This window comes from Phoxinus phoxinus (genome assembly GCF_949152265.1).
Source record: "Phoxinus phoxinus genome assembly, chromosome: 15".
Classification (NCBI taxonomy): Eukaryota; Metazoa; Chordata; class Actinopteri; order Cypriniformes; family Leuciscidae; genus Phoxinus; species Phoxinus phoxinus.
In genome coordinates, this window is record NC_136890.1 from 34,341,100 (window position 1) to 34,364,912 (window position 23,813).

A 23,813-nucleotide genomic window follows, 5' to 3' on the forward strand; every position below is an offset into this window, starting at 1 on the left:
TGAAATATATTTAGAATGTAAAAATTAAATGGTATAAAACAATTGGACCGATCACAGCGGATCCTGTGTGTGTGTGTCTGATGGTGTGTGTACACATGTGTGTACTTTGGAATTTTTCAGTGCAAAAAAAAAAGACATATAATATATAAAGTCTGCATCACGTCTGATTCATTCCAGAAGAAAGAAAGCATGTACAGAGATCTGGTAGTTTTAGTGAGTGTGTGTGTGAGATGAACTGCTGTGCCGAGCTGAACGCTGGTTAGGAGAACTGTGTGAAGAGTGAAGAAAAAGTGTCTTAAGTATTGAGAAATGTGTCCTAGCGACTGTAAAAAACTGTAAACATTGTCTTTACTAACTTTCTGGGCCGGCAAGTTTCAATCACAACAGAAGCCTCTGGAGGAGTGAGACACTCTCAGATTTAATCACTAATATCTTCATTTGTGTCCCGAAGATGAAGGAGAGTCTGACGGGGAACAACATGAGGAGACTCATTACTGACAGAGTTTACATCTCTGGCTGAACTAACACTTTAAGCTTAAATGTATGCAATATGTATTCAAAACTATATAAAATATGCTATACTGTAAAATATGATAAAAAAATAAAGGAATTATCATGCAAACCAGTGGTTGTGTGGAATATTTTTTATACTAGTTTAGAGGATATAAGTTAATATGTAGACAATAATAAATGTATGAATAAGAAAAAAATGTAGTACAAAGTGCTGGGTAAAATTAATCCAACATGTGTTCTGTCCACTGTATACCTAACCCAAATTTGGCCAGTGTCAGTGCAGTCAGATCTCAATAATATTGTATTTTAAACCCCAACTAAGCAAGACAATATTACTATCCCCATTAAGGAAATTATCTTTCTTGCTTTGGGCAGATATGAATTGTTGTGATTCTACAGTGAGTATATTGTACGGGACGCGCTGGTTGTTTTGGTAAGGGCGTCCCGTTTGTGTGTGTGTGTGTGTGTGTGTGTGTGTGTGTGTGTGTGTGTGTGTGTGTGTGTGTGTGTGTGTGTGTGTGTGTGTGTGTGTGTGTGTGTGTGTGTGTGGTAGCTACTGTATGGGCGGTTCAGTCACTCATGACTTTATTCCCTCCACAGCAGGACTTACAACTCCTGGAAAATGAGAGCTAGAGAAGCGCTGAGAGTTAAGCGGAACCCCAGTTGAATTGCTTCTAAATGTTTCATTTTTAGTCTAATATTTGGATCCCAGCCGAACATGGACGCGCAGAACAGCACCGCGCCGCGCGGGATCGAGCCCAGGATTCCCACCATTCCCGCCATCATGTTCATATTCGGGGTCATCAGTAACATAATCGCCATCATCGTGCTCTGCAAATCCAGAAGAGAGCAGAAGGAGAGCACCTTCTACACGCTGGTCTGCGGTCTAGCGGTCACGGACCTTCTAGGAACAGTCCTGGCCAGTCCAGTGACCATCGCCACATATGTGAAGGGCGCGTGGCCTGATGGAGACCCGCTGTGCCAGTACTTCGGGTTCGTTTTGCTATTCTTCTCCCTGGCAGGGTTGAGCATAATCTGCGCCATGTCCATCGAGAGATACATCGCTATCAACCACGCGTACTTCTACAACGATTACGCGGATAAGAAACTCGCCGGAGTGACGCTTCTCGCCATTTACGCATCAAACATCATGTTCTGCGCGCTCCCGAGCGCGGGTTTCGGAGAGGTTAAGATGCAGTATCCTCAAACCTGGTGCTTTATCGACTGGAGGACCAATGTCAGCACGCATGCCGCGTTCTCCTACATGTATGCGGGCTTCAGCTCGCTCCTGATCCTGGTCACGGTGATCTGTAACGTGCTGGTGTGCGGCGCGCTCATCCAGATGCACCGGAGCTTCGTGCGGCGCACGTCTCTCGGCACTGACCCGTTCCGAGCGTCCGATCCCGGCAGGAGAAGCTTCGGCCGCCTGGCAGGCGCGGAGATCCAGATGGTGACTCTCCTCATCGCCACATCTGCAGTCGTGCTCATTTGCTCCATCCCGCTCGTTGTAAGCTCTCAGAACGCATTGTGTCCCGCTTTATCTCTCCAGTTCTGCCTCAGATATGACCTCCTTATCGGCGAAACAAGAGCTTTCTCACGATCTGCGTCGTGATTTTCCTTCAGTTTCATTATATTCTGCATTGTGCGATTTAGAATGAATCACAGAGGATGATGATAAAGTCTTAAAGGAATATAAATAGGCCTATGCTGAAATAGTCTTGGGTCACGGTGTCACCTCACAATATAAATATTTTAAAATAGTATTGGTTCAAAACAAGAACTTTCTCACGATCTGCGTTTTGCTGTGTTGTGCTACAGATTAGAATGAACCCAGTCCGATCTCATGAAAGTGCGTAACTATAGCACGAATTTTATTTCTCGTGCCATTTATACGCAAAAAAATAGTTTTCGCGTGCATATGATACGCACTTCATGGCACGCACTCCTCACCCCTAATCAAGTGGTTTACAGTGCGCATCATTAGCGCGCAAAAACTATTTTTGGCGTATAAATAGCACGAGAAATCAAATTCGCCCTGGCTTCCACTTTATTTCGATAGTCCACTTTAGACATTCTACTTATAAGTAACTTTGCAACATGTCAACTAACTCTCATTAGAAGACTGTAGTCGACAGGTGTTAGGGTTCAGCTTCGGAGAATAAGTTGACTTGTAAACCTAATCTCTCCAGTTCTGCCTGTCTCAGATATACTGTGTTATCGGCAAAACAAGAACTTTCTCACGATCTGCGTCGTGATTTTCCGTCAGTTTCATTATTCTGCGTTGTGCTTCAGATTAGAATGAATCCCAGAGGATGATGATTAAGTCTTAAAGAAATAGGCTATAAAAAAAAATAGAAATAGAAATACTGAAATAGTCTTGGGTCACGGTGTCATCTCACAATAACTATTAAAATACAGTAAAATAAAGGTTACAAAAGGGGTTTCACTGCGATGCAAAATAGGAACCAGTTCGGCAAGGTTCGGCAATTTAACATGATCCATGAAACCTTTTTTCTTCTTCTTTAGATTATAAAATATTCTTCACACTAAGAAAAAAATAGTTATTTTAAGAACTGATGACTGAACGGTTGTGTCTGGCATCACTGCAAAATAAACATATATGAAGTGTTTCGTCAAGATCGGTATTTCCTTTCTTTAGCAATTATTGTTGGTGACATTTGAAAAATGATCACAAATCCCAGAACAGATCCATAATGTGTATATATTTTGTTAGAATTGATACCAAGGAAAAAAAGCTCTCTTCTAATATGTCTGTGTTCAGACTGATGTTCATAAGGTCAGGCTTATGCAATGAAACTATAAAAATACAATGTTGAAAACGAATCCTTTTAATAATCATGATGTTTTATTCCGTCTGTAAAAATGGACAAAATTAATGTCCAACACTTCATTATAAAAAAAATCTTCCAAAATGATGAACATGTTTTATAGTAAAGTATGGTTTAGTTGCACATTTGTAAGAATTTCTTATTATTACTAAACTGGATGATCACATTTACTTACATCATAACTTTTATCTGTTTATTAATCTGTCTATAGGCCCCACTGCACATATTCACATGCAAAATGATTTAATATGTTTGAAAAAAAATCACTTTTTTTAGGTCCAGGTGTTTCCAATCATGATGTTTTATTCCTTGATGCATAAAAATGGGCAAAATAATTGTATAAAAAAAAATATCACCCATAATTATGAAAATTTTATATGTTCATAGTAAAGTACAGTTTAATTGCACATTTGTAAGACTTAAATTGATGATCACATAACTTTTATCCATTATCAATTTGCACATGCAAAATGTTTTAATAATATGTTTGTCAAATGCATACTAAAATGTGGTGTCACTTTTTCAGGTCCAGGTGTTCCTCAACCAGCTTTACAAGACGCCGGTGGAGAAGAGGCTGGACAGAAACCCAGATCTGCTGGCGATCCGCTTCGCCTCCACCAATCCCATCCTGGACCCCTGGATCTACATTCTCCTGCGTAAAGCCGTGCTCTCCAAGCTCATCGAGAACATCAAGTGTCTCTTCTGCCGGCTGGAGTCTCAGAGACGGCAGGGACGGGGCATGGACGTCCACGCGTCCTCACTCTTCTCCAGAGACTCTCCGTGTGCTGCGTCTGCAGAACTCCAGGAGCTCACTGAAGCCCCTGACACCTGTCAATCAAACCTGTGTCTGTCTGAAGCTCCTTCTCAATCCTCCGATCGCAACAGTTTAGACGGTCGCTCAAAAGAGCCGAGCTTGCAGATGACTATAACCAACGAGACTTTCCAGGAGAAGAGCATTTAACTCTGAAGGACGCTTCTCGTTCTCTGTTCGGATCGAGCGTTGAGTGCGATTTAAATTTCGCTGATTATTTATTTATCTGAGCGAATCATCAGTTTATCAGCTATTAAGTTACACTTTAAGTCTCTATGAATAAAGGTGCTTTATTGGTTCCATAAAGAACATCCATGGAACATTTCCATTCCATAAAAGAACTTAAAAGGTTCTTCAGATTTATCAATTCTTGATATTGAATCGTTTGGGGAACCACATTTTTTTTTCTGCACTCTTAAAAATTGGTGTCGATGTTTCCATGAAGAACATCTAACATCCATTTCACTGAATCTGATTATTTATTTGAGCGAACCATCAGTTTATCAGCTATAAAGTTACTTTTTAAGTCTTTATGCTCTTAAAAATAAAGCTTATTTATCGGCATTGATGGTTCCATGAAGAATCTCTAACATCCATGGAACATTTCCATTCCATAAAAGGTCTTTATAGTGAAAAATAAACGTTTTTTTTTAGATTTATCAATGCTTGATATTGAATAATTCACTGTAAGGTTCTTTGGGGGGGGGGGGGGGGGGGAATCACTCTTAAAAATAAATGTTATGTATTGGCATCGATGGTTCCATGAAGAACATCTAACACGGAATATTTCCGTTACAAAGGTTCTTTATAGTGGAAAAACAGGTTCTTCTGATTATTAACATCATATCAACGTCTAATTATTATTTCCCCAAGGAACCTTTCAGCGATCAGAACCATTTTTTCTTTGTATGAAGAAGATTTAAAAAGTATTTAAAAAAAATTCCACTATAAAGAAACTTTTGTGGTTCTTCATGGTTCCATCGATGCCAAAATAAACAACTTTTTTTTTTGTAAAACGTGAAAATGGCTTCTTCTATGGCATTGCCTCTTCTAGGCTTTATTAGTAAGAGTGTAAGGATTGTTGTGATCGGTCTGGACGGTGAAAACGTCTCTCTCTGCCAGAATACAGTACACATGTGTTTGTTTTTCCAGAAGAGTTCAAATCCGTCACATCAAGATCAACAAGAGTCGAGCCCTGCAGGAAATAACCTAGTTGAGATGTTTTCATAAAAACCTTTCCAGTTTCTCGGTGCGTCCTGCTTCCCAAACAGCGGATAAATAAATATGTTGTGTGTGTGCGGTTTGGCTCTGGTGTGAGACGCTTCATCACCTGATCTAACAAACCTGTCCCAACGTTCCCAATGTCCCAAGGTTTAAAAAAAAAAGAAAAAAGTTTCTCTGTTGTGTGAATCTAATGAAATCATTCCATTTGATCAGTTTGTAAACATGAACGGAATGTTACTTTTGAATGTAACATTCTAACATCCAGAGGCAAATAGTAACATTTAAACATTGGAAGTTTACTTTTGAATGTAACATTCTAACATTCTGCAGCAAATAATAGCATTTAAACATTAAGGGAATGTTACATTTGATAGTCATTTAAACATTCTTAAACTAGTAGTAACATTTAAAAAATGTTAGGCGAATGTCCTAAAATGTTTCAGATCATTTTATATAAACTTTGAGAGAATCTTGAATGTTCCCTGTTCGAACATTGGGAAAATCCTTCAGAAATATCTGAGGGAAATAGAAGAAGTCTTGATATAATGAAATGTTTTGTTTAAAAAAAATCACAGAATCATCACTGAATGAAAACTTCCTCTGAGAAAGTTGCAAGGTTTTGATTTGTAGTAAAGCTGCTCTGGGATTTGTTGTTTCTGGTGATGATGTTTGTTCATTTTCATCGTTGTTTTAGGCTCAGATTATTAGAAAACAGACTTCTAATCGAAAGTGTTTGAGTTCAGTGTGAGAATCAGCAGACGTCTGACACACACACACACACACACACACACACACACACACCCAGAGCTTCAGGCCAGGAATCCGCCAACCTCCGTGTCCTTCTGATCCTTTAATAAACATTCTTTACACTCAGGATACGGATGTTGTTTACAGACTTCATAACCCGTGAGATGAAACTGTTCCCATGAAATGTTTGCTAATTATACTTAATCTTTGTTTACAATCACACAGACCAAAACTAATATGACCGCTGCTCTGTCCGGCTCTCCGGTGTTCATTAAAATACAGTATTGATTACATGAGATGTTCATGGATGCCAATAAAGAACCTTTATTTTGAAGCGTTTAGTCAAGATCAGCGATTTCACTGCTTTGGCCATTGACATCTGAACGGATCACAAATCATCAGATAGTAAAGAAAAAACACATTTTGTTAGATTTGATCAATGGTAGCTACTTTTTCCTTTTAAATTTGCACTGTGTAACTTTTTGTTCAAGATTTAAAAGAATGTAAATAATAAGTAAATAAATACATAATCAATCAATTCTTCCAGAACGTGTTTTTGTCTTACCCTAGATGCTTTATTGAACAGATAAACTCATATAACAGAGTTCATGATTGTTGTGCTGGAGTTTATTCTCAAGGAAGGAGTGTGTTTATTAATGTGTAAAGATACAGTAAAGCCTTCAGCTAGTCAGTCTCTCTCTCTCTCTCTCTCTCTCTCTCTCTCTCTTTAGTTATGAGGAAGATCATATTCATCCGCAGAGCCGAAGCACAACCAAAACAATGTTCTTCCGCAAAAATCAATGCGCAGTTTTGTTTTTTTTAAGGCTAGATGGTTCATAGATTAGATTACTAGCCTACCTTGAATTACCATATTTAAAACAAAATAATGATAATTTGTCTGTATTCTGGTTGATGTTCTGCTGGTCAAGTTTTTAATGCAATTGAACTATAAAAATATAATGTTGAAATGCATTGAAGTCACAACTACTCATTAGTTTTTATTTATTTATTCCTTTAAGCATGTCAGTAAAAACGGACAAAATTAGTGTCAGAACATCTACAGCATTTCATGAATAAATAAATAAATAAATAAGCAAATTATTAAAATATGTTTTCTGTTTTTCACATTTATAAAGAGGGTATCCTTATAATGATTCTGATACTCTGTGTTTGATTTTAAAGTCTCTTTAGATTATAAAGAGTCTCCGTTTATAATATTATCCTGATGGATTAATATAGTAAATAATCATGAGTGTAAATAGGAAAAGTTGTTCCCATCACCTGAAGATGCTGTTGTTTATCATTTATTGATGATCTTTTCTTTAGTTTCACAAGCCTAATGTACAGAGAACAGAGCCAGAGTTAGTGCGCTTCAAATGAAAAGTTTGCAAGATATGAAAGTCTAAACAAACTATCTTGAGCTTTGCCAGTTTTACCTGTACGAGTGTCTCCATCATCTGGCCGCAAACCAGCATTGCTAGAATACATCCAATAGTTTTACTTGTAGCAATAGCAATACTTTCTGCTTTAAAAAAGCAGACCCTTTTAAAAAAAGAGTTTTCTGCTTTAGGCCTATACATCTTTATATGAATGTGCTGAGAAACTCTTTCTTTCTGCTGCCTTTATTTGTAGAGGCAGGAAGTGATGTCATGAGCGGAGCGGAAACAATCATCAGTAAGTATTATCCTATTATCCATAAATGTTCGTATTATCAGTAAGTCATTTTGATGAATTCTGTGATGCTGGTTTCTCTCTCTAAAACAATCATCCTGTTCAATCAAACTGCGCAGATAAGATCAACTTTTAACGAGCTTCTGATTTCCTCACTTCAGCTCTTTATCCATTCGGTTCATTTTCTTATTGTTGTGTAAATAAGTTGGTAACGCGATCTGACCTTCAGTATTATTTCGTACCATTAATATCCTAGTATTACTGTATTTATTCATATTTTTTTAGTTTTTATATTTTCTGTTTTCATATTGTTATTTTTAGTTTAATGTTTAGTAATGTTGTTGTTGTTTTGTGTGTGTGTGTGTGTGTGTGTGTGTGTGTGTGTGTGTAAAGGTTTTAGTATTTATTTTAATTTTTAGCATCAGTTGTAAACTAAACATAAATTATAAATGTGGCCTTTAAGTAAAATAAAATAACTTTTTATCATTTTATTTCAATATAAACAAAATGTTTTTGAAAATGTGTAGTGTCAGTAAAGTTTAAGTGTCTACGTTTCCGTCTTATTTTAGTGTAATTATGGCGTTTATTAATATTTTGAATTATTTAATGTTTTCTGTTTTCACTTTAATTTCAGTAATTTTGTTGAGTTTGAAAAAAAAAGTAAATTTATTATTTTTTTATTCCGTTTCAGTTTAGTCATTTTCAGCTTATTTAAACTTTAAACTTAAATTAGAAACTGGGGCTTGGCAACTAACTAAAATAAAATGTTTTTGAATATTGTTAGATGTGCAACACTTTACAATAAGGTTCATTAGTTAACATTAGTTACTGTATTATGAACTAACATGAACAATAATTCTACAGCATTTATTAATCTTGGTTAATTTCAATTTCAACATTTACTAATACGTTATTAAAATCAAAGGTTGTAGTAACATTAGTTAATGCACTGTGAACTAACATGAACAAACAATGAACATCTGTATTTATTAACTAACATGAACAGAAGATGATTAAATACTTTAACAAATGTATATTGTTAGTTAATACAAAGGCATTAAGAGAAGATGAGACCGAATATGAAGGGCAAAAAACATGTATAATCTTCTGTAGAGCTGCTTTACAGCTGAATTGAACTCGCTTCATAATTGATTTAGTAATATTTGAGTTTATTGCCATATCAGCATCACCGGCAGTTCAACATAATGAACACAAACATGACCTAATGTTAACTAATGAACTTTATTGAACCTTTTGAACTAATGATCCTTATTGTAAAGTGTTCCCGTAGTCAGTGACTGAGCAGTTCTCCTGTTTGAGTGACAGCTCGTGTTTGATTGTTTACTCTCCCCTCAGTCACATGATGATGTTGTGTCATGTTTAATGAGGTCGACTGTCATCAGAGAAAGGGAAAAGCCCCATCGCCTGGAGATCTTCACCTGGCAGATCCGCCGATCATCACAGGTCACGCTCGTCCTCTTTCACAGTCAACAGTTAAAGTTACACTGTAGTAAATAAATTAAAGATGCCCTCGAAGGAGAAAAAAACTCGACAGGCACAAGAAACCGAAGAAGAGGGGGAGAACGATGACGGAGAGGAGAAGAAATCAAAGTCGAGAAGGAAAGGTAAGATCAGCGGTCCAGATTGTGCCACTGAGAAGAGACAGAAACACGCTGAGGACACAGAACCGGTCAGCGATGCGTCCGAGGTGAGGAAGAGCCAGAAAGGGCCGGAAAAGAAGAAGAAGAAGAAGAAGAAAAGCTCTAAATCAAAGGATGAGGAGGTGAAGAGCAGCAGCGAGGAAGATGAAGACGAACACGAGTCGAAGAACAAACGCAAGAACCTTCCGGATGTCGTTCAAGTGACCGGGAGAAACAGCAGAAAGGAGAAGAACCCCGTCGAGAGCATCATGGGATCCAAAGACAAGAAGTCCAAAGACGAGGGGGAGAAGAAGAAGAAGAAGAAGAAAGAAGAAACGGACCCAGAAGAGGAGGAGGACGACGACGACTCCCAGAAGAAGAAGAAGAAGAAGAAGAGCAAGAAGGGAAGCGGCGAGAGCGACGACGAGGGCAAGAAGGGAAAGGGCAAGAAGAAGAAATCCAAAAACGTTGATTACGTGGAGATCTATGAGAGCGAACTGAGGAACTACGAGCCTGAAAAAGTGGAGAACTATGAGGACGAGTACCACAAGAAAAAAGGTACGACGTTATTAAACATCGGCTTTTCTGTTCGTAACATGGAGCGCTGTTCAACTAGTGGAAAGACGTGTGCTGACATTCCCATTAAGTTTGAAATGTTTGAAGAATGATCAAATCGCATAACCAAGAAAACCATTTTAAACATTTCAACTGAATGGGAACACTGGAAAACGTTATATGTTAACCAATGAACACGGTGATATTGCACTCCTTATATTGCTGTGATTCATATTCTGTAGGGATGCACGATATATCGGCCAACATATCGGTATCGGCCGATAAACGTTCGTTTTTGATTATTATCGTCCCGATAAGAAAATGTGGCCGATATATTAAAGCTGATAAATAATGTATTATTTCCTTCAGCTGAGACGCTTCAGATGCACTGTTCAAGATGATGGTTTTAAAATGCTTGAAATATGATTGGAATCACTTTAAAAAAAAGAAAATACAGTAAAGAGCAACATGTGTCATATCGGCTACATAACATTATAATGAGAACATTATTATTGTGTGTTTGGGACGTGGATTTTATTGGTGAGACTTTTGTTTTTGTAATCAGGCGCTCAAAAATTAAATAAAAATTTGGATTTAGATTTAGATTGCAAATATATCGGTTAGTGGCTTTCAAATATAAAGATTTATTGGTTATCGGTATTGGCAAAAATTTGGATTTAATTTTTTTTGGTCAATAAATCGTTATCGGCTTTCAAATACAAAGATTTATCGGTTATCGGTATCGACCAAAATTTGGATTTATATTTATCGGCCATTATATCGGCTATTGGCTTTCAAATATAAAGATTTATCGGTAGCGGCCAACATTTGGATTTAGATTTATCGGCCAATATATCGGGTATCAGCTTTCAAATATAAAGATTTATAGTTATCGGGATCGACCAAAATTTGGATTTAGATTTATTGGCCATTATATCGGTTATCGGCTTTCAAATATAAAGATTTATCGGTTATCGGCATCGACCAAAATTTGGTGTTAGATTTATCGGCTAATATATCGGTTATCAGCTTTCAAATATAAAGATTTATCGGTATCGACCGAAATTTGGATTTAGATTTAACTGCCAAGATATCGGTTATCGACTTTCAAATATTCATATTTATAGATTATCGGTATCGGGCAAAATTTGGATTTCGATTTAACTGCCAAGATATCGGTTATCGACTTTCAAATATTCATATTTATAGATTATCGGTATCGCCCAAAATTTGGATTTCGATTTATCGGTCATTATATCGGTTATCGGCTTTCAAATATAAAGATTTATCTGCCAAAATCTTCATATTGGTGCATCCCTAGTTTTAATATGGGTCACCGTGGCTTGACTGTATCGTGGCTTGATTTGACCGTAGTCATTGTTCATCAGGGCGTTTCACACGGTTATTCACTCAAGTGTGAATATCCTCCTGATTAATAATGCACTGGATCTCTTTCTCATTCTTTCTGTGCTCAATCGAATGACAGTGTATGAGGTGGTGACCATCACTGGAGACGTTAATGGCGCAGGTACAGACGCCAATGTGTTTGTCACGCTGTTCGGGGAATATGGCATCACTCCCAAACTGCACCTGGCCAGCAAGTGAGTCAACGCTACTGACCTGAAACTTGATTCATAATCATCTCTGTTAATAATAAATGAAATGCCTGGTAGCCGCAGCCTCGTTGTTTGCTGTTGTATTTAAAGTTATTTTTTCTGATGAAATGTAACACCGTCACTCTGTCTTTCCCTGAATCCACAGCACAGAGAAGAGGTATTTGAGTCGCTGCCGTTGTGACCTTTACTCTGAACTTGTGCACATGATATTCTAGAACCTTTCATCAAGGACCAATATTTCCCATTCGACAGCAGAAAAGGCTTTTCAGGAGGTTTATTGCTCCTCATAATGAAGGGCTACAATATGCATGTGCTGTACATCATCACTATGATGGACTCGTGTGGATCAGATTGTGGAAATGTATAGCATTGTGCTGTAGAGACCAAACACCACAGCACTTTACTATTCTGTTTCCAGACACACATCATTCAAACTGATCATCTAGCTTGACTCACACTGCAGATATGATGTTCTTACTCTGTATTTTTGCCTTGTTTTACAGTGCAAATATCTAAACATTCATAAATCAAGATACACATTTACTTGAGAAGCATTAAGTCTTGTTTTCTGAACAATGTACCAAAATTTGGTGCTTATTTTTGGCCAAAACATTTTGATTTTTTGGCACTTGCGATGTGAACACAAAAAAATCATGCACATGATTTGAACAGGTTAAATGGTCCTGAAAAAAATAGTCACATCAGAAATGAATGGGAGGCAAATTTCCTCTAGTGGAAGCGTTTGGTACTGCAGCCACACATCTCACTGGAAGATCATATTTTGAGATATCAACCTAAAATTTAATGGCTTTGATTTTCTCACAGTTTTAGAGTAAAAGTTGTTTTGGAAAATATATATGTCCAAAGCATTTAATATTTATGACAGTTTAAATTGGAATTTTCGTTTTCAGTTCTATGCTAAAAAAGTGAATAAATGGATTATAACTACTGCATAAATATAATAAAATCCCCTAAAAATACAAAATATTAAATAAAAAACATTATCGAACTAAAAATTAGTACATTAATTTAATTGAAATAATAATAATAAAATATCGGCCATTTTTGACCGCCACACTCCATTGGCAGATATTTGTTCTTAGTTTAAATACAAACTCACTTCATTTTGATACATTGTTCAGTCTTAATATCTTCTGTCATTTTGCTTCTTCTCCAGTAAATGTATCTTGATTTAAGAATGTTTAGATATTATACAAAAATACTGAGCACGACAAACATTTTTTGCAGTTTATGTCACATAAAATTCATAATTAGCCAAAGCTCATTTACTGGATATGTGTGTTTACAATATGTCCCATCAGCAAATACATGATATATTGGGTGCTAGATATCATATATTTTCTGAAATGTATCGTGACTCTGTAAGTATACTAAGGATATGAAGCATTTGTGACGTTCAAACACTGTTTTTACATTGTGTGCATTTATTCAGTGCACAACCACTTGATGCTTATGATGGATAAGATTGTTCTTCTTCAGTCATTTAGATTTACACCATTGTATCATTAAACATAATTAGTGTATTATTATGGTTTCATATTAACACCTTATTGAGATTCATATTATTCCATTCATATTGAACTGAATATTGTGATTGTTTAAAGGGATTCAGGGTTTAATTTTGTCTTTATCTTCAAGAAATGAAATGTTCGGTTATTGTTTGCATTGATATTTATTACAGGAATCGAACTGCTTTTGAAAAAAACAAAACTGACGTCTTCCGGATAAAAACACACAATGTCGGCCCTTTGAAGAAAATTAGGTAAGTCGATCAGTTTTACTGTAATTTGAGGTTAGCAATAACTGAATTTATTATTAAAGATAAATATTAATCCAATAATTTTAATAATAAAAAATTAAATGCATGCATTTTTGAACAAAATTCCTTTTTTGTACGCTACTAGACAAAAGGACAGACTTCAGTGAATTAACTTTTCTTAAAATGATCTTAAAATCCTTTGATATAAAGCCGTCTGCTTCAATACTTGAATATTAATGTTGTAGATAAATATGAATTGTGCCTTCACTGCAAAAGTGACTTTCATCTTCAGTGTTTCTAAACATTCTTAAATCAAGACACATTTACTGGAGAAGAAGCAAAAAGACTGAAGATATGAGTCTTGTTTAATGAAGTGAGTTTGTGTTTAAAACAAGAACAAATTTCTGCAAATGGAGTCAGAAAAATAATCTTAATTCAAAGAGAAAACAAGATTATTTTTCTGACTCTATTGGCAGATTTTTGTTCTTGTTTTAAACACAAACTCACTTCATTTTGATGCATTAATAATACTAATAATACTAGGGATGCACGATATATCGGCCACCATATCGGTATCGGCCGATATATGTTCATTTTGAATGTTATCGTTATCGGCCCGATAAGAAAATTTGGTCGATATATTAAAGCTGATAAATAATGTGTTATTTCCTCCAGCTGAGACTCTTCAGATGCGCACTGTTCAACATGATGGTTATGAATTGCTTGAAATATGATTGGAATCACTTCAAAAAAGGAAAATACAGTAAAGTGCAACATGTGTCATATCGGCTACATAACATTATAATGAGAACATTATTATTGTGTGCTTATGGCTTTTAATGGTGAGACTTTTGTTTTTGTAAGCAGCGTCTCAAAAATGACAAAAAAAATTGGATTTAGATTTATCGGCCGATATATCGGTTATCGGCTTTCAAATATAAAGATTTATCGGTTATCGTTATCAGCCAAAATTTTCATATCGGTGGATGCCTACTTAATATCTTCTCCAATAAATGTATCTTGATTTATTTTTTACTGGAAAAAGTAAGAATATAAGAGCACAATTACAGAAGTATATGGTGTTGATGGTCAGTGCGTTCTGTGCTGTTGTTCAGAATTGAACATGATAACACGGGCCTGAACGCCAGCTGGTATCTGGACCGGGTCGTGGTCACAGACATGAACCGGCCACATTTACGCTTCTACTTCGCCTGTAACAACTGGCTGAGCCGAGCCGAGGGCGACGGGCTGTTTGTGCGAGACCTTCTGGGCAGCCCCGACCCCATGGACATGCCCAAATGTGAGACAAGACCACTTATAGCACACATCTTTATTTTCAAACTAACTCAAATCTTTACAAAAACCAAATAACAGGAACAGAACAACCTAGAGATGACGACAGACGATGAACAGATTGAAACACAGGCTTTAAAGAGTTAGTTCCTCCAAAACTCTGTCAGTAATGACTCTCCTCATGTTGTTCCCGTCAGACTCTCCTTCATCTTCGGGACACAAATGAAGATATTAGTGATTAAATCTGAGAGTGTCTCACTCCTCCAGAGGCTTCTGTTGTGATTGAAACTTGCCGGCCCAGAAAGTTAGTAAAGACAATGTTTAAAATAGTCCGAGTGACGACAGCGGCTCAACCTTCAGTTTATCAAGCGACCAGAATACTTTTAGTGCGACTTTATTCAACTCTTGATGTTCTTCTGTGTGTGTCTCTGAGTGAGTTCCCGAACGGAGGCTCACTATTGGCCAGCATCACACGCAGCATGACCAGCATCGGCCAATAGTGAGGCTCCGTTCTGACAGAGGGGTTGGAACCATAGATATACATAATAAAGGCTAGATGTCTTACGGCGGAGTCTCTAACGTCACCACCGGCGGCCATCTTGTCACAGGCAAGCGTTCTGGCGGTCTCTGTGGTTCCTGATGTAAGGTGATGATCTGCACGAACACAAATCCTCTTATCTTACTGAAATCTGGACGGATTTACAAACGGTTTGGTTTCTTACAAACGTTATTAACGTGGCTATAATTCTGGATGCTTGAACATGTTGAAATATATCATATTATAATCATTCATAAGTACGCAGTGTCATAACTACATCTCTGACGTTTATAACAAACCAAACCGTTTGAAAATCAGATGAAAATTGAGCAAGTTATGGTTATTTAAAAAGTACATGCACCATTAAAACACAATGTTACGAGTGAGCGAGCTGACTGTGACAAGATGGCCGCCGTGTGCGGACGTCGACCTCCATTGGCCAGCAGCGCGGACGAGACATCTAGCCTTTATTATATGGCATCTATGGTTGGAACAACATGAGGGATAGTAATTACTGACAGAATTAAAATTTTTGGGTGAACTTACCCTTTAAATACACAGAGAACAGATCGGGGAATCTAGACACGGCTGGGACAAATAAACTCATAACGACAGTAATTAACAAGATGGTGACAGGGATTAAATCAATGAAACACATAAACTGTGAAATTAACTCTACACTGCAAAAAATGCTTTTCTTACTGGTCTTGTTTCCAGTCCAAATATACTAAAGTAGTAAAAATACCATAAGATATTATGTTTTGTTTTCTGGGAAAATCAATCAAAATTAAGAGAGTTTTTGCTTAAAAAAAGCAATTTGTAGATATTTGGACTGGAAATGAGACACAAATACTAAGTAAGAAAAGCATTTTTTGCAGTGTAATGTTGTTTCCTCTGATTCCTTGAGTCAAATCAAGTACAGTGAGTTTCATAAAGTGTCTTTATTGTGCTTTTTTTGCAGATAATAAATATGTAAGTGTCTTTATTGTGCTTTTTTTGCAGATAATAAATATGTAAGTGTCTTTATTGTGCTTTTTTTGCAGATAATAAATATGTTGTGAGTGTGTTCACGTCCGATGTGAAAGGCAGCGGGACGGATGCTGATGTTTTCCTCAATATATTTGGTGAAAATGGAGACACAGGTAAGAGGAACTGGGACCCGTTTCTGTGTCATTAAAAGTGATTCTCAACAGACATAAACAATATGTAAATAAAGAAATACAAAAGAAAAATCTTTTTTATATACATTACCAGTTAAAAGTTGGGAATTATTATGTTTCTGAAAGAGTCTCTCCAAAGCTGCATTTATTTGATCAAAAATACAGTAAAAACAGTGAAATATTATTATAATGTAGATCATCAGTTCTCTATGTGAATATATAGTAAAGTGTAATTTATTCCTGTGATCAAAGCTGAATTTATCATCATTACTCCAGTCTTCAGTGTCACATTATCCTCCAGAAATCAGTGTAATATGAGGATCTGATGATCAATCACATTTATGATTATTATCAATGTTCATATTTTTGTGGAAACTGATACATTTAACTTTTTCAGGATTTTTTGACAAATAGAAAGTTAAAAAAAACAGCATTTTTTTTAAATAGAATCTTTTTTAACATTATAAATGTCTTTACTGTCACTTATGATCAATTTAATGCGTCCTCGCTGAATAAAAGCATTCTTTTCTTTTTTTAAATATCTATACTTACCTTACTTTTGAATGGTTGTACAAACAATAATTCCCTTTGTTTATAGACTAATAAGCATGTCATAGAACCTGCAACTTTACCTGTGATGTAATATATCCTGTTGCATTATGATCAGATGATTATATTTCCCGAAGGTGAGAGAAGACTCGACAATGATAAAAACAACTTTGAGAGAGGAACCGAAGACAAGTTTACCATCGAGGCTCCAAACCTGGGCCGAGTGAGGAAGATCACCATCGGACACAACAACAAGGGCTCTTCGGCGGGATGGTTCGTGGAGAAGGTCAAATCTCACATTTAGAACATAATACGGCCGTTTGCTGTAATAAACTCACACAAACGGCCTGAGAACTGACACAAATACCATGATTTGATAAAGCAATAAGCCCCGCGGAGCCGTGTTTACAGCTCTGACTTTAGATCTCGCAATTCTGACTTTAGATCTCGCAATTCTGACTTTATAACTCGCAATTCTGACTTTATAACTCGCAATTCTGACTTTAGATCTCGCAATTCTGACTTTAGATCTCGCAATTCTGACTTTATAACTCGCAATTCTGACTTTATAACTCGCAATTCTGACTTTAGATCTCGCAATTCTGACTTTATATCTCGCAATTCTGACTTTATAACTCGCAATTCTGACTTTAGATCTCGCAATTCTGACTTTATGTCTCGCAATTCTGACTTTAGATCTCGCAATTCTAACTTTATATCTCGCAATTCTGACTTTAGATCTCGCAATTCTAACTTTATATCTCGCAATTCTGACTTTAGATCTCGCAATTCTGACTTTATATCTCGCAATTCTGACTTTATGTCTCGCAATTCTGACTTTATATCTCGCAATTCTGACTTTAGATCTCGCAATTCTGACTTTAGATCTCGCAATTCTGACTTTAGATCTCGCAATTCTGACTTTATGTCTCGCAATTCTGACTTTAGATCTCGCAATTCTGACTTTAGATCTCGCAATTCTGACTTTATATCTCGCAACTCTGACTTTAGATCTCGCAATTCTGACTTTATGTCTCGCAATTCTGACTTTAGATCTCGCAATTCTGACTTTATATCTCGCAATTCTGACTTTAGATCTCGCAATTCTGACTTTATATCTCGCAATTCTGACTTTAGATCTCGCAATTCTGACTTTAGATCTCGCAATTCTGACTTTATATCTTGCAATTCTTCTGACTTTATATCACGCAATTCTGACTTTATATCTCGCAATTCTGGCTTTATATCACACAATTCTGACTTTATATCTCGCAATTCTGACTTTATATCTCGCAATTCTGACTTTATATCTCGCAATTCTGGCTTTATATCACACAATTCTGACTTTATATCTCGCAATTCTGACTTTATATCTCGCAATTCTGGCTTTATATCACACAATTCTGACTTTATATCTCTCAATTCTGACTTTATATCTCGCAATTCTGACTTTATATCTCGCAATTCTGGCTTTATATCACACAATTCTGACTTTATATCTCGCAATTCTGACTTTATATCTCGCAATTCTGGCTTTATATCACACAATTCTGACTTTATATCTCGCAATTCTGACTTTATATCTCGCAATTCTGACTTTATATCTCGCAATTCGGACTTTATATCACACAATTCTGACCTTATATCTCGCAATTCTGACTTTATATCTCGCAATTGTGACTATTTATCTCACAATTCTGACTATATCTCGCAATTCTGACTTTATATCTCACAATTCTGACTATATCTCGCAATTCTGACTTTATATCTCGCAATTCTGACTTTATGTCTCGCTATTCTGACTTTATATCTCACAATTCTGACTTTAGATCTCGCAATTCTGACTTTAGATCTCGCAATTCTGACTTTAGATCTCGCAATTCTGACTTTAGATCTCGCAATTCTGACTTTAGATCTCGCAATTCTGACTTTAGATCTCGCAATTCTGACTTTAGATCTCGCAATTCTGACTTTAGATCTCGCAATTCTGACTTTATATCTCGCAATTCTGACTTTATGTCTCGCAATTCTGACTTTATATCTCGCAATTCTGACTTTAGATCTCGCAATTCTGACTTTAGATCACGCAATTCTAACTTTATGTCTCGCAATTCTGACTTTAGATCTCGCAATTCTGACTTTAGATCTCGCTATTCTGACTTTATATCTCGCAATTCTGACTTTATATCACGCAATTCTAACTTTATGTCTCGCTATTCTGACTTTATATCACACAATTCTAACTTTATGTCTCGCTATTCTGACTTTATGTCTCGCTATTCTAACTTTATGTCTCGCTATTCTGACTTTATATCACACAATTCTAACTTTATATCTCGCTATTCTAACTTTATGTCTCGCTATTCTGACTTTATATCACACAATTCTAACTTTATATCACGCTATTCTGACTTTATGTCTCGCTATTCTGACTTTATATCACGCAATTCTAACTTTATGTCTCGCTATTCTGACTTTATATCACACAATTCTAACTTTATGTCTCGCTATTCTGACTTTATATCTCACAATTCTGACTTTAGATCTCGCAATTCTGACTTTAGATCTCGCAATTCTGACTTTAGATCTCGCAATTCTGACTTTAGATCTCGCAATTCTGACTTTAGATCTCGCAATTCTGACTTTAGATCTCGCAATTCTGACTTTATATCTTGCAATTCTGACTTTATATCTCGCAATTCTGACTTTGTATCTCGCAATTCTGACTTTAGATCTCGCAATTCTGACTTTAGATCTCGCAATTCTGACTTTAGATCTCGCTATTCTGACTTTATATCTCGCAATTCTGACTTTATATCTCGCAATTCTGACTTTATATCTCGCAATTCTGACTATATATCTCACAATTCTGACTATATCTCGCAATTCTGACTTTATATCTCACAATTCTGACTATATCTCGCAATTCTGACTTTATATCTCGCAATTCTGACTTTATGTCTCGCTATTCTGACTTTATATCTCACAATTCTGACTTTAGATCTCGCAATTCTGACTTTAGATCTCGCAATTCTGACTTTAGATCTCGCAATTCTGACTTTATATCTCGCAATTCTGACTTTATATCTCGCAATTCGGACTTTATATCACACAATTCTGACTTTATATCTCGCAATTCTGACTTTATATCTCGCAATTCTGACTATATATCTCACAATTCTGACTATATCTCGCAATTCTGACTTTATATCTCACAATTCTGACTATATCTCGCAATTCTGACTTTATATCTCGCAATTCTGACTTTATGTCTCGCTATTCTGACTTTATATCTCACAATTCTGACTTTAGATCTCGCAATTCTGACTTTAGATCTCGCAATTCTGACTTTAGATCTCGCAATTCTGACTTTAGATCTCGCAATTCTGACTTTAGATCTCGCAATTCTGACTTTAGATCTCGCAATTCTGACTTTATATCTCGCAATTCTGACTTTATATCTCGCAATTCTGACTTTATGTCTCGCAATTCTGACTTTATATCTCGCAATTCTGACTTTAGATCTCGCAATTCTGACTTTAGATCTCGCAATTCTGACTTTAGATCTCGCAATTCTGACTTTAGATCTCGCAATTCTGACTTTAGATCTCGCAATTCTAACTTTATGTCTCGCTATTCTGACTTTATATCACACAATTCTAACTTTATGTCTCGTTATTCTGACTTTATGTCTCGCTATTCTAACTTTATGTCTCGCTATTCTGACTTTATGTCTCGCTATTCTGACTTTATGTCTCGCTATTCTAACTTTATGTCTCGCTATTCTGACTTTATATCTCGCAATTCTGACTTTATATCACGCAATTCTAACTTTATGTCTCGCTATTCTGACTTTATATCACACAATTCTAACTTTATGTCTCGCTATTCTGACTTTATGTCTCGCTATTCTAACTTTATGTCTCGCTATTCTGACTTTATATCACACAATTCTAACTTTATATCTCGCTATTCTAACTTTATATCTCACAATTCTGACTTTAGATCTCGCTATTCTGACTTTATATCTCGCAATTCTGACTTTATATCACGCAATTCTAACTTTGTCTCGCTATTCTGACTTTATATCACACAATTCTAACTTTATGTCTCGCTATTCTGACTTTATATCTCGCAATTCTAACTTTATGTCTCGCTATTCTGACTTTATATCACACAATTCTAACTTTATATCACGCTATTCTGACTTTGTCTCGCTAATTCTGACTTTATATCACGCAATTCTAACTTTGTCTCGCTATTCTGACTTTATATCACACAATTCTAACTTTATATCACGCAATTCTAACTTTATATCACGCAATTCTGACTTTATAACACACAATTCTGACTTTATGTCTCGCTATTCTGACTTTATATCACACAATTCTGACTTTACAACACGCAATACTTACTTTATATCACGCAATTCTGACTTTATATCACACAATTCTGACTTTATGTCTCGCTATTCTGACTTTATATCACACAATTCTGACTTTACAACACGCAATACTTACTTTATATCACGCAATTCTGACTTTATATCACACAATTCTGACTTTATGTCTCGCTATTCTGACTTTATATCTTGCAATTCTGACTTTACAACACGCAATTCTGCGATAAAAAGTCAGAATTTTGAGATACAAGTCACAATTACCTTTTTTATTTTCTATTTTGTGGCGGAAACGAACTTCCATATAAAACGGAAACAGAATTTTAAAGCTGAGACTTTGCTTCACATCAAGGCGCTACAGATAATGTTTAGTGAAGCTTTTTCCTACTGGAAACCGCACCGACTAAAAGATGGATCTTGTGATTATACTCGAGATATCGGTGTTGTCACACAAAGGCATCTGGGTTGGTAGTGGAGGATTTGCATTCGCTCCACCTCACATGGCATCTCTCCGGATGAGGTAATTCTAGTCACCTTATCCACGCTGAAAGGAAACACCACACTACTCTACTGGATTAGCTTTCCTTCTGATGAGAGCCGCAGCCTGCAGATAGATGGATAGATATGCACATAGACACCATATATCACTGCAATGAAACCCGCGCTTGCTTTTATTTCAGGTCACACTGGATGATTTGGGAAACAAAGCCGTGTACGAGTTTCCCATCAACCGCTGGTTTGCCATCGATGAAGATGATGGAAAGATACAGAGAGATGTTCTGGTTGGAGGGAGTCAACCCACCGGTAAACCACACAGCTTCTTCAATGAGCAAGTTTTAGAAAAGTCCTCAGAAAACTCAGAAAACCAACATCAGCATATGTTAATATATGCTAATACTGATGATGTAGTCGTGTAATGTTAGACTGGATCGTTTTCTCTGAGGACTTCAATGCTTTAGTAAACTGCATCTATATACACTACCAGTCAAAAGTTTGGCTTTTTATGTCTTTGAAAGAAGTCTAACCAAATCTGATCAAAAATACTGGAAAACAGTGAAATATTATTATAATGTAAATCATCAGCTTTCTATGTGAATATACAGTAAAGTGTAATTTATTCCTGTGATCAAAGCTGAATTTATCATCATTACTCCAGTCTTCAGTGTCACATGATCCTCCAGAAATCAGTGTAATATGATGATCTGATGCTCAAGACACATTTATGATTATTATTATGTTCATATTTATCAGTAAAATTATGATAGACTGCTGTTCAGAAGTTTAGGATAAGTAAGATTTTAAATAAAAATAAAAACATTTATACTTTTATTTAGTAAGAATGCATTCAATTGATCAAAAGTAACAATAAAGACATTTTAAATGTTACAAAAGATTCCTAAATCAAATAATTCTGTTCTTTTGAACTTTCTATTCATCAAAGAATCCTGGAAAATAAAATGCATCAGTTTCCACAAAAATATGAACATTGATAATAATCATAACTGTTTCTTGAGCATCAGATCATCATATTATAGTGATTTCTGAAGGATCATGTGACACTGAAGACTGGAGTAATGATGCTGAAAATTCACAGGAATAAATTACACTTTACTGTATATTCACATAGAAAACAGTTACTTTAAATTGCAATAATATTTCATAATTTTACAGTATTTTTGATTAACTAAACACAGCCTTGATGAGCAGGACCTTTGACTGGTTGCACAAGTAATCTCTTATGTCTCTCAGACTGGACTGTGTTTTTGCAGGAATCGTGTACAACGTTCAGGTGGTGACGGGGAAGATCCGAGGAGCAGGAACCAACTCTAAAATCCACATGATCATGCACGGCTCCAAAGGCATGAAGAACAGCGGGAAGGTTTTCCTGGAGGGAGGAACGTTTGAGCGCGGGCTCACCGACATCTTTAACGTGGAGATCGCGGCGCTGCTCAGTCCCCTCAGTCGGGTCACCATCGGCCATGATAACGGAGGGGTCAGCCCCGGCTGGTACTGCGACAAGGTCACGCTTCCCCTGATATCCTTGTGTTCAAAGCTGATTATCAGAGAAAATCATGTTTAAAACAATAGTACATGCAACAAAGCAATGCACAAACACCCAAACACAACCGATGTTAACCTTCATCCTTTATGGAAGTAAAATAATGTCAAAAGTTTTTGAAACTAAAAAGCTTGTTGAATTGCACTACGTGAAAAAATATGCATTGCATTAACCCCGCTTGCATTTTAATGCATTGTATTTTTAGGGCTTGCATTTTTATGGGCTGAAATTCAACATGGTTGTATATTTAAGCTGTGAATATTTAAATTCAAAAGTTACTTGAAAAAGTAATTGATTACCGTATTTTCCGGACTATAAGTCGCTCCGGACTATAAGTCGCATCAGTCAAAAATGCGTCATGAAGAGAAAAAAACATATATAAGTCGCTCCGGACTATAAGTCGCATCAG

The 23,813-nt window shown here is 36.3% G+C and overlaps 2 protein-coding genes across 3 annotated transcripts in view; both read left to right on the forward strand.

Moving 5' to 3' along the window:
* Positions 1–1,256: 1,256 nt before the first annotated feature.
* ptger4a (prostaglandin E receptor 4 (subtype EP4) a) lies at positions 1,257–4,534 on the forward strand. The gene is made up of 2 exons (XM_079637841.1): positions 1,257–2,020; positions 3,889–4,534. The coding sequence occupies exons 1-2, from the start codon at positions 1,298–1,300 to the stop codon at positions 4,321–4,323; spliced, it is 1,158 nt and encodes a 385-aa protein (XP_079493967.1). The 5' UTR covers positions 1,257–1,297; the 3' UTR covers positions 4,324–4,534.
* A 3,229-nt stretch (positions 4,535–7,763) lies between these two features.
* The window catches only part of loxhd1b (lipoxygenase homology PLAT domains 1b), an 81,758-nt gene continuing 65,708 nt past the window's right edge, over positions 7,764–23,813 (forward strand). Inside the window, exons 1-9 of one of the 2 annotated variants that reach the window (XM_079636574.1) lie at positions 7,764–7,818; positions 9,172–10,013; positions 11,497–11,611; positions 13,329–13,409; positions 14,522–14,706; positions 16,281–16,379; positions 17,084–17,232; positions 22,026–22,149; positions 23,115–23,365. In XM_079636574.1, the coding sequence (XP_079492700.1) occupies positions 9,341–10,013; positions 11,497–11,611; positions 13,329–13,409; positions 14,522–14,706; positions 16,281–16,379; positions 17,084–17,232; positions 22,026–22,149; positions 23,115–23,365 (1,677 nt within the window). In that variant the 5' untranslated portion in view covers positions 7,764–7,818; positions 9,172–9,340. Of the gene's footprint in view, positions 7,819–9,171; positions 10,014–11,496; positions 11,612–13,328; positions 13,410–14,521; positions 14,707–16,280; positions 16,380–17,083; positions 17,233–22,025; positions 22,150–23,114; positions 23,366–23,813 lie in introns of those variants that run through there. The other variant, XM_079636575.1, reaches the window with a different exon arrangement.

Bases quoted from the DNA above. Each gene is read 5' to 3' on its own strand.
- ptger4a (XM_079637841.1), top strand. From the start codon at position 1,298: ATGTTCATATTCGGGGTCATCAGTAACATAATCGCCATCATCGTGCTC. The intron at 2,021-3,888 runs GTAAGCTCTCAG...TCACTTTTTCAG, and splicing joins TTTGCTCCATCCCGCTCGTT to GTCCAGGTGTTCCTCAACCA.